Source organism: Gastrolobium bilobum, unplaced genomic scaffold (assembly GCF_033153095.1).
Source record: "Gastrolobium bilobum isolate Gb01-03AN ecotype WA unplaced genomic scaffold, APGP_CSIRO_Gbil_v1 utg14417, whole genome shotgun sequence".
NCBI lineage: Eukaryota > Viridiplantae > Streptophyta > Magnoliopsida > Fabales > Fabaceae > Gastrolobium > Gastrolobium bilobum.
In genome coordinates, this window is record NW_026895174.1 from 134,346 (window position 1) to 146,020 (window position 11,675).

Below are 11,675 nucleotides of genomic sequence, written 5' to 3' on the forward strand. Positions count from 1 at the left end.
ACAAATATATAATACTATAATTTTTTAAAAGAACTACAAAAGAATAGAGTTACTTCATTTGAACTCAATTTATGAATATAATTATAAAGTTCTTGACTGCCAGGGTGTGTTTGAAAAAAGTGGAAGAAAAAGATCAGTTACACTTATTCCCCATCAAATTCAATGAAAATTAAATGTTCAATTTATTATTGTATTAGTTTAATATTATATTTAATATTTGTATATTGTTTTGTTTTATTATATTTAGTGCCCCAAAGTGTAGAAATTTGAATGTTGACTTAAAAAACAAAAGAAAACACAAGTATAATAAATGGGACTGAATTTCATTCATTTCTAAAGCCTGTAAAAAATTAATATAGGAAGATATATTGAGTTGACCCCACCAACCAGCCCTTATGATAAGTATTCAACTTCGCCAAATTGTCCCACCGCTACTTCAAATCTTTCCCTCACAACCCTTCTCTGATTTGCCATTAATGAATACCTTAACACACAAATCGAAACCTCAAAAACTCATATGTACCCAGATTTTCCAGTACCCTCAATGTAATTAACTTTTAACAAAAAAACCCAAAAAAAAAAAAAAAAATGAAGTTTCTTTCTCTTCTCAAGAACACAGATGTAAGATCCTCTTCTTCTTCTTCTTCATCATCATCATCATGGGCTTGGCCACCTTGTCGCCAACCGAAAACCCTTTCTTTCAGAGCCAAAAACGGCGTTGTTTTCAAAACCATTAACTCAGCCTTCTTAGACGCCACCATGGAAAGCCCTGAATCGTTTTTCACCGAAGAGTGTGGAAGCTTCTCAACGTTTTCTGAGGACTCGAGAGGCGTGGATTCAATCGAGACATTGATTCGTGGGTTGCGTTCAGATCGACTTTTCTTCGAGCCAGATGAGACAAGAACCTTGTTTGAAGCAAAAGCTTCTTCTGGAACCTCGCCATTCAAAGATAGCGTGGTGATGTCAATGGATTCACATGACCCTTACGTGGATTTCAGAAAGTCCATGGAGGAGATTGTTGAGACTCATGGCTTCAAGGACTGGGAGAGTCTCGAGGACCTTTTGTTTTGGTATTTGAAGGCCAATGATAAAAACAATCATGGTTTTATTGTTAATGCTTTTGTTGATTTATTGGTTGATCTTGCATTTACTAATTCTTGTTCATCTTCTTCTTCTTCTCCTTTAATGGAGCTAGCAAAGAATTCGAAGGGTTAAGATAGTCGATCGCCCTTATTAAGTTCATTTAAATGAACAACATTGTTTTTTTTTTTTTTTATTATATAGATAATAATCGTCCCTTCAAGTTCATATAAATCCTTAATTATAAGTAGTATTTTCATTTTTTTTTGTCACAGGGATAATTGTAATTTACATAGAAGAATATATTCGCAATTTTGTTGTCCCTTACAAAATTTCCTGAGTCCGCCATTTGTTTAATGTGAAGATGAGGTTCATCTTTCTCTGCAAACTCTTGATTTAATGTTGAGTAAATTGTACGTAAACCTGGTAGCATTAAAGTGACTTTAAATTTTCACTTTGTTTTTTTTATGAAATAGTGATCACTTCCATGGTTTTCTCTCTATATTACACAGTCTGTGTGTCGTTGTGTTCAAGTGTGTTAGAGGTCACACGAATTGAGCGTGTGAGGGATACTTCAAATTGTCACTTTCTGTTTCCCTCTGAGCGTAGTAGGACATGCGGGTGTTTATCAACAAATTCAAATCACCGTGATCGAACCAAAAAATTGATAACTCAATTAACCAAAAAATTAAAAATAGAAAAAAATTGCATATTTTAGTTGGATTGAATTGGTTTTTAGTTTGGTTAGTGAATATAGATCCAATCTAAACCGATCTAATGTATTATGTATTTATTATTTTTAAAAGATGATGACTTAAAATCTTGTTATTTTGTAGATTTGAATTTTCGATGGTATTGATAATAAATTATTTTGTTTTAGTTTTTTTATTGTTTATTAATCTATTTTAGCTCTTCATAAGTTTTAAAATTTGTTTTAGTTCGAAGAATTGAATTTTTCGGTAATTTATAACTTTGTATAATTTTATTTTGATATAACTAATGATTTATAGGCTTAAATTTTAGACTTTTTGAAAAATCAAAAATCAATTTAATCTAAACCAAATAAAATTGGATTTGTTTAGATTTAAAAAAAAATTCAAATCAAATGAATAGTTAAATAATAAAATCAAAAGAATTAAATTGAATAATTTTTGCTTCAAAATAGACCGGGAGCAACCCTAGTAGGACATGGATTGGAAATTCCTATTTATTTTTTTTTGATAACAGGAAATTCCTATTTTAGTCGTAATTATACTGTGTTTTTGTGGTTTGGTGAACTCATTATGTCTGATGGATCCATTTATAATATTTATGCGGCTAAATGCCTAAATGTTAGTAAATCCTCAGTTGCTTTCACTGCGATAGACAGTCTTTTTCTCTCTTTCTCAATCTGAACATAGTTTTGCTCAGGAAACATGTCATTGTTTATAGTAATCAATAAATATAACACGTATGAATATAGTAGAAGAAAATGAGGTCAGCACCATTAGGTAATGCTTTTTCTTCAACGGCATCTTGTCATTTATGACACATAGACTTCCGTCTGGGTAACTTGTTGGAGCTTCGTTTGCAAATGTTGAGTTTTATAAGAGTTATAAGTCATTTATGACACATAGACTTCCGTCTGGGTAACTTGTTGGAGCTTCGTTTGCAAATGTTGAGTTTTATAAGAGTTATCTTATAAGAAGAGTGATTGTGTCATGTTACTGAGATTTATTTTATGTGTCTTAGTTTTTTTTTTTGCCTCAAAAAATGCAGGTCCCACAAAATATTGTATGTGTAAGAAACTTTTACCATGTCATGTTAAAGGACAAAATGAAAACCCAATGATTAAAGAGACTAATATTTTTTATACACAGGTAAAAATGTGTGGGTCATCAAAAGAAAAGAGAGAAAAAAAAATGAATATCACGTATTTTTACATGTATGATCTTCTAAAGAAGCAGAAGTGGACAAAGAAAAAATAAGAAAAAAAGAGTTGAGAAATAATAATTTTGAAAAAGAAGAAAAAAAGTGTTGAAGTGGACAAAAGTTGTTATAAAGAAACAGATTTCTTGTGAACTCGTATTGAGTTTTTCATGTGACTTTGGTATGATTTTGTACACACAAAGTTAACGGTGCAAAATGGGAGATGGATTTTTGTGACTATATATACGTATAGCTGCTTCTCTTGCCATTCGATAGGTTCATCGAAGTGACACGGTGATGGAGATCACGCCGTTAGTTTTGAATTGGGAAGTCATTGTCAAATGACGGGTACAAATCCAGCGCAGAATTTTGGCGTTGTTCTATACTGAACTCATTTTCTGCGCACCTGCAACAACAGTGTTATCATGGTCCTGAGCCAGATACAGGAAACTGAGCATATGAAATTATGAATGCATATACATGTGTATATCCATATATCATAGGCTTGTATTCAAAAGCATTGTCTTTATATGGCACTTATGTATGTAAAATTTGGAATATGGTTACGAATCCATTATATTTTTTGGTGAGGTACGAATCTATTATATAGCTGCCTGCAGTATTCATGAAAAGCACAAAAAACTGCTATTAGGCTTTGTAATTGCCTAAAAGATTGTTCAGATTGAAATTGAAACTGCGAATTTGAAAATTCCATATTCTTAAAATTTTTAAATACTTTTCAATGGACCATTTTTTGTGTGTCTATGATAGAACTTGGTAGGACACGTTATCTATATACCAACTAAAAGCTTAAAAGATATTATATCTTTGTCACTTTCAAGAAGATTAGAGGTTGTTAGAAAAAACAAGATTCAGCACATTGTTGAGGGGAAGAGAATGTCACGCAACCAAGAATCCATTCGATGTATGGTCCCTATGGAATTGATAGTAACAATAAAAATGATGTTATCACCAAATCCCATCCACCCTCAAAATGGAATAAAAATCTCTTCCCATTAAATTTCACTAACGAGAGTAAGAATGAGGAAAATTCCATTACCACTACTCTGGACTCACCTTCTGTCAAAATAAATAAAATAAGAAGAAAAAAACAATCAACCCATTATAAAACAAGGTTTGCTATCTAATAATCTAGTCTAATATATTATATAAATTAAATATTTTGCACGTAAGTCTTGGCCTTAATTATTTTTTTCTTCAAAATAAGTTTATATTATAAACTATGGGAACGGATCCATTTACCACCAAAAAAATTTACAACTCTTACAACCAATTTAATCACCGTTGATTTCCGTCAATCTAACGGTTATAAATTAATAACATTTATTGTGTCACATTTATTAATTCTCAATAAATTATAACCGTTAGATTGACGGAAATCAACGGTGATTAAATTAGTTGTAAGAGTTGTAAACTTTTTTGGTGGTAAGTGGATCTCTCCCATAAACTATTTCTCTTTTTTTAAACATTTAATCTTCAAAAATCAATTAATTACTCTAATACTAATTGCAATAATCTTTAATTCAGTAAATAAATAAATAAAAATGGAAAAAATATTTATCATTTTAAAAGACATAACTTTGTGTCATTTTATATAAAACGATGTTATTTTAGTATATATTTAGTGATTTTTTATATTCTCTCTTCTCCATAAAATTAGGAAGATAGAAAATGGAGGAGAGAGAATATAAAAAATACCAATTTTGCACCAAAAAATTGTCATTTCATCTAAAATAATACAAAGTTGTATTCTTTAAAATGAAAAATATTTTTTCAATAAAAAATAATCAACCAACTAATTAAACGAATCAATTAGCAATATTTGTCTGTTAAATAACATGCAGTAATCAAATGGTGGTAGTTCAGTTGGCGCATGAGAGCTGAGTAGGTGAGAGAAGAGAGCATGTGTTCAATTCTCCTCAGTGCCACATTTGGAAGGAGTTTAAAGCCTTAATCCTGTATCCGCCTCGAATCAGACTTGTCGCGAAGCGATGAACCGATTGAAATATTTCAAAAAAATAAAATAACATGCAATTTATGTTTCCAGTTTAGGCCTTGAAGTGGTCCATTGGCTCAATTCAAAATTAACCGGGACCCGAAGTGGCTTCTAGTTCTAGATATGGGGAGATTTATACCAAAATTTAAATGAATCAATTAAATGAAATTTCTACAATTTTGACAAATCCAGAGTAATTAATTTTGAAAATTAAATTATCAGTACTATAAAGATATTTAAACTTGAAAGAGTAAGATAGAAATTCAATAAATTTCTCCTCAAATAAATGTATTTAGACTTAATTGCATTATTTGAACATATTAAATACTCATACTTTTTATTCAATATTTTTATTTTTGATCCCTTACATATGCCCTAACGATATATATTAACAAAATACTTAAGTAAATGAAATTGATTGAGAGTTAGGCCTAACAATAATGACATTAACTTGTCGTGACCTAATAAAAGATTCCATAATCTGTTGATATCATTCAGTGAAATTGCACTTCAATTTTCATATATATTACACCATATATGTACATAAAGACATCCTTGCGTATGTGCGTAATAAGCACATGCACTTGAGTTTCAAAGCGTCGAAGATTGAAAAGAAAGGTGGGTTGCATTTTTTATATTCCTCGATCATAGTATGATATAAACAAATCTGAGATGTTCGGGATTCGGAACAAATCTCCTCTTCGATCTCTGAACTGAGACAAAGAAAAAGAAAAGTGGCGGGACCATTCTTAAAGAGTCAAACCCGGCTTGAGTGTAATAGTAGCTTCTTATAGTGCTAACTCCATTCTCGTATCCCTACGTGCCCATCCAAAATTTGCTATCTTATAACAAAAAACACATTTTACAAAGTTCAAAAGAATTTGTTACGCAAAGGTTTCTGACCAATATATATATATATATATATATATATATATATATATATATATATATATATACGATTCCTGTCTAGGAACTAGGGGTGTTCATCAACCGATTCAAACCGCAGTAATCGAACCGAAAAACCGATAACCGAATAAACCGAAAACCGAAAAACCGAGAAACCGAGAACCGAATAAAAACCGCAAATTTTAATTGGATTGGATCGGTTTTTGGATGGGTTGATGAAAACCGATCCAATATATTAATTCACCTCTACTTACTTGGGTCTTTCCTCCCATCATAGCCAAAATTTTTTTAAACCCAAGACCTATTAACCCATCAACTAAACCCAAGAAAAAACCTAGTCACATCTCATCAACAAAAATTTATTTGTGTAAAGCTTCATATCTTATTGCCAAAAAAAAAATTATATTATCATTTACTTTTCTGTTTAATTTTTTTTTACAAAGCCTATTATACAAAAAAATGTTATTTGCACAATAATTATAAAACAAATTTTAAGATTTTCAAAAAACCGAAAACCGATCCAATCCAAACCGAAAAAAACTGGATTGGATCGGATCGGATTTGAAAAAAAATCCAAACCGAATGGATGATGACATGATCAAACCGAAGAGATTGGATCGGATGATTTTTCCTTCCAAAACCGATCCAATCCAGACCGCGAACACCCCTACTAGAAACGAAGCTTCTAAACCAGTGCACTTCCTTTTTTTTAAGTTTCCACTACTAGAAAAAGGGGATCTCACGTCGGTCAATTTATGTCGGTTTGGCCTTAACCGTCTCTGAAGGAATTCTACAGTTGTTTTCACGACGCGTGATGCTAACCGTGCTAGTATACTAGGATACAGAGTCAATGTTTAGTAATTTGGTAAAAAAAATTTACTCTGAATTTTCATTCCCTCGAAAAATTTCACTTCCCCGCTTTTTTTCTGAAATCTTTAATTATTTTTTTCTACCCTCCATGTTCATTTAGAATCCCTTTTGTTCACTCAAACTCTCAACCTCGTCTCTCTAATTCGGTCCCCCTTCAACCTCACCTTCTCTTTCTCATTGTCCCCGTGAACTTGAATGCTTCAGATATGAGTCATTTCCAACCTCTGCCAAATGCACCATTCTTCGATACAGTTTGGACAATATTAGGAGACAAGATTCATTTCCAACCGAGTTTCTTTTTCCAAACCCATAGCTTATTAAATCTGGTCCAACCCTTGTCTCCTCTACTCTGCATTTGAAAATGAGGTATGGAGCTCCAACTTTATTGCATTCTTCGTCGACCCATTCGAGTATATTGCTCCATGATAAACCTTTAGTTTATCTTATTTTATAGACTAAATTAATATAAAATATCAAGTTAAATAAGTCAAAAACTAGGGTTTAATATAATAATCATGAACATTATCTGAATTTTTGTTTAATGGAATCATCTTTGCTATTTTTTAGGGATTTGTTGACAAAAGGAGTCAAAGATGAAGATTGGATAAATAGAGATCACAACTAGAAAAGATGAGATCAAGAGATGATAGAAGAAGATCAAAAACAATAAGATTGAAGATCTTATCAAGTTGTTAGAAGTGGGAGCTTAAGCCCCCATTCAGAAGCTTAAGCTCCCTAAAAACGCAAATAGCTACTGCCTCTGGGCGCTTAAGCCCCCAACTCAGGGCTTAAGCGCGCCACAAGAAGAAAAAGTTGTCGCGAGGAGCGCGCTGAAGCGCCTTTCAGAGAGCTTCAGCGCGCAACGCGAGTCAAAAATCACTGTCCTAGGGCGCTTAAGCGCGCTACAACATGCTTAAGCGCCCCGACAGATCCAACTTAGGCCCATTCGAGTTTTCTACTAGGATACGAACTCTTGGTCAATAAAAGGGCCATTGGGGAACATAAATACAGAACTTTTACATTGCAAAAAAACTTTTGGGTGCTTGGAGGCTGAAGGAACGCGGAGGAACATCATATTCATGTTCGTGAGCAGCAGAGACGGATCAACGTCAAGTGTTCACTGGAGATATTGAAGATCCACCAATCACTTATGGAGTTTGGGGGAGCTTTTCTATTTTCTTTTGTTCTTGATTTTGCTATGTCCGGCTAGTTCTTTAAGTAGTTAGGGTTAGATAGATTTTAGTCAATTTATTATGTTTTGAACAATTCGCTGTGTTAATTTTCCTTTATATCATGAATGAAGTTATCTGTTTTTAATGCTTTATATAGGCTTGAATCTTATATAATGATCATCGGTGAATGCATGACAATAGGGATGTTGGTGTGTGATCCATACCTGATAACTTCATCGTAAACGCTATGATTCTAGGGATAGACATAGAATTTGCGTAACCTTAAGATTCTTGAACTTAATGCTTGCATTCTTGGGGAATAACCGGGGAACTAGGGTTCTTTCAAGTTTGTAAAGGTTTTAGGGTAACAAGGGATTGAGCTCTAATAACACGCGAAAGAATTGGTTAGATTGATATTAAGGACGATTAACGTAAAGAAGGACTTCGAATCATAATAAGGAGATTAAAGGAAATCGAACCCCTAGCTACGTTTTTATTTTATTAGTTAAATCACACCTTTAATTTCTTGTCTTTAATTCTTGCAAGTAATTAGCCTAATATTTAATATTTTAATTTTGCAATTCAAATCCTGTTTCCAAATACACTTTCGATTGTCCAACTAAGTTTGCGATAGTGAATTAGTGCTTGAACCGTAATCCTCGTAGGAACGATCTCTTACTTAATCATATATTACTTGTACGATCGGTGCACTTGCCGTGAGTAGCAACAAGTTTTTGGCGCCGTTGCCGGGGATTACTATTTCAACATTAATAGTAGCTATTAATTCTTTAGATTGGACCTTATTTTCTGTTATTTAATTTTCTGTTATTTAAATTCAGTTTTATTTTCTTATTTTATATAATCTATTTTTCTGGTTTATGCGAGGTACCGTTGACACCGATTCCTTGCAATTCGACCCGGAGATAGAGAAAACAGCAAAAAGAAACAGAAAACTTGCTAAAGAAAGAAGACAGCAAGAGAAAGAAGCTTCAAGCTCAACAGAACCAAGAGAAGAAGCAATGGGAGACAACAATGCACCTCCACCACCTCCGAGAACGTTGGGAGATTACATGACTCCTGCTCGAGTTCCACAGACGGCGAGTATTGTTAGACCAAACGTGGATGCTAACAACTTTGAACTCAAGCCGGCACTTTTACAATTAATTCAGAAAGACCAATTTGCCGGAGGAAGCACGGAATACCCTTACATCCATCTGGAAAACTTCTTGCTATATTGTGATACCTTGAAGATGAATGGGGTGTCTCGGGATGCTATTTTTCTCAGATTGTTCCCCTGTTCACTTAAAGACGAAGCAAGAGGATGGTTGCAATCGTTACCTCAAGGAAGCATCACCCACTGGGACGACTTGGCAAACAAATTTTTGGACAAATTTTTCTCATCTTCGAAAATGGCAAAGCTCAAGGCGGATATCACTTCTTTTGAACAAAAAGGAAGTGAATCTCTATATGAAGCATGGGAAAGATTCAAAGGACTACTTAGGAAGTGTCCCCAACATGGCATTGAAGCTTGGGAGCAAGCGAGAACCTTCTTTCAAGGGATGACGCCGAACACAAGAACATTGGTGAATGCCGCATCAGGAGGGTCCTTAAAAACAAAAACTCCAGAGGAAGCCTTGGAATTACTAGAGTCTCTAGCCTCTCAGGAGTATGATAATGCTCCAGTACCACAGAGAAGAGCGGGGATTATGAAGCTTGATGGCTATGATGCCATCTTAGCTCAGAATGAACAGATTTTACAAATTAACAAGAAACAACAAGAACAACTAGATGCTCTCACAAAGCAATTTACCAGTTCTCAAGTCTCTTCTATTAATAATATTCAAATAACTTGTGGTATTTGTGCAGGTGCTCATGCTACTGAAGACTGCAAGGCACCTGAAACTGCAGATGTTAATGGAATTTGGCATGATCAGAAAGTTCCATATAACCCAGGGAGGAACCAATACGGCAATAACCAGAATCAAGGGTGGAGAAATAAAAATCAACATCCAGGATTCAGTTATAGCTCGAATCATCAGCTAAATCCTCCTATGCCAGCACCACAACAACCTCCACAACAATCAGAGTGGGAGAAGGCCTTTGCACAACTATCCAAAACCACATCAGACTATGTTCAAAGTACCAATGCATTCAGGGAAGACACTTCAGCCTTTATGCAAGAAACCAGGGCCTCATTCAGGAATCAAGAAGCCTCAATCCGGAATCTAGAAACTCAGATTGGTCAATTGTCAAGGCAGTTCAACGAAAGAACCCAAGGCACCTTCCCAAGTAATACAGACGTTAATCCAAACGCACACTGCAAGGCCATTACCACTAGAAGTGGCATTGTAATTGAACCTGTGATTAAGCCTTCAGTAGAGAAAAAGAAAGCTGAGGGATCTGCCATTGAAGAAGAAAAAGAGAAGGAAGTTGACAAAGAGCCTGCTGCAGAGAAAGCTGTTCCTGAAAAGAAAGAGTTCAAATGGGAGAAAAAGAAAGCTCAAGAAAGACAAGAAAAGCCATTGGAGCTCTCACCTTATGCAAAAATTCCATATCCGCAGAGGTTCAGAGAGGAAATCAAAAAGCAGCAGTATTCGAAGTTCCTTGACATCTTCAAAAAGCTACAAATCAATATTCCATTTGCTGAAGCCTTGGAGAACATGCCGAATTACGCAAAGTTCATGAAAGATCTCTTATCGAAGAAACGTAAACTGAAAGAATGTGAAACGGTGACGTTGACGGAAGAATGTAGTGCTATAATTCAGAAAAAGTTGCCTCCAAAACTTGAAGATCCTGGAAGTTTCAGCATTCCCATAGAAATTGGCAACATTGATGTGGGAAAGGCGTTATGTGACTTGGGAGCTAGTATTAACCTTATGCCATTATCCATCTGCAAGGCTCTGAGGATTCATGAATTAAAGCCGACCAAAGTTTCACTGCAGCTAGCAGACAGATCTACCAGAAGGCCAGATGGAGTTATTGAAGATGTCTTGGTGAAGATTGATAAGTTCATATTCCCTGCAGACTTTGTCATCTTAGACATGCAAGAGGATGCTGAGATTCCCTTACTGTTGGGAAGGCCCTTTTTAGCCACTGCAAGGGCTATGATTGATGTGGAGCAGGGTAAGCTGATGTTGCGGGTTAATGATGAAACCGTAACGATTGATGTTCTTGAATCTATGAAACATCCTTCCGACGGAGGAGATTGCTTCAAGGTTGATGTGATCAATGATGCAGTGCTAGATACAGTTGATGAAATACTCCAACCACTGATGGAATTGGAGTCATTAGAAGAAGATCTACTGCACAATACGACTGAAGCAACAGAAGGAGAACAAGAGGTTGAAAAGCTAGAAGAGAAAGTTGATGATATCATTCCAGGTGCACCAAAGGTTGAATTGAAAGAACTTCCTCCCACTTTGAAATATGCATTTCTTGGAGAAAGCAAGACATACCTGGTGATCATCAACATAAATTTATCAACCGCCGAAGAAGAAAAATTATTGAAAGTGTTGAGAGAGGACAGAACAGCTATATGATGGTCTATTACAGACTTGAAAGGAATAAACCCATCTTTTTGCACTCATAAAATATTGATGGAGAATGAGTTGAAGCCAGTCAGACAACCACAGAGAAGATTGATGGGTGAGTCCGGTACAAACAGTTCCAAAGAAAGGTGGGATCACAGTGGTACGTAATGAAAACAATAAGTTGATTCCTAC

General features: G+C 34.7%; 2 protein-coding genes and 1 non-coding gene across 3 annotated transcripts; 2 read left to right on the forward strand and 1 right to left on the reverse strand.

Annotated features, from left to right (window-relative positions):
- Window positions 1-538: 538 nt before the first annotated feature.
- On the forward strand, window positions 539-1,218 carry LOC133297229 (transcription repressor OFP13-like). The gene has a single exon (XM_061496332.1). The coding sequence runs from the start codon at window positions 589-591 to the stop codon at window positions 1,213-1,215; it is 627 nt and encodes a 208-aa protein (XP_061352316.1). The 5' UTR covers window positions 539-588; the 3' UTR covers window positions 1,216-1,218.
- An 8,150-nt stretch (window positions 1,219-9,368) lies between these two features.
- On the reverse strand, window positions 9,369-9,475 carry LOC133297256 (small nucleolar RNA R71). Its single transcript, XR_009749618.1, has one exon. It is a non-coding gene; the product is annotated as a small nucleolar RNA R71 (small nucleolar RNA).
- A 37-nt stretch (window positions 9,476-9,512) lies between these two features.
- LOC133297208 (uncharacterized) lies at window positions 9,513-11,492 on the forward strand. The gene is made up of 2 exons (XM_061496309.1): window positions 9,513-10,601; window positions 10,719-11,492. Exons 1-2 carry the CDS (start codon window positions 9,513-9,515, stop codon window positions 11,490-11,492), a joined length of 1,863 nt encoding a protein of 620 aa, XP_061352293.1.
- The last annotated feature ends 183 nt before the right edge of the window (window positions 11,493-11,675 follow it).

Excerpts from the sequence above, each read along its gene's own strand:
- LOC133297229 (XM_061496332.1), top strand. The coding sequence starts at position 589 with ATGAAGTTTCTTTCTCTTCTCAAGAACACAGATGTAAGATCCTCTTCT.
- LOC133297208 (XM_061496309.1), top strand. The coding sequence starts at position 9,513 with ATGACGCCGAACACAAGAACATTGGTGAATGCCGCATCAGGAGGGTCC. Across the intron at positions 10,602-10,718 it reads TCAATATTCCATTTGCTGAA|AAAAAGTTGCCTCCAAAACT; the intron begins GCCTTGGAGAAC and ends GCTATAATTCAG.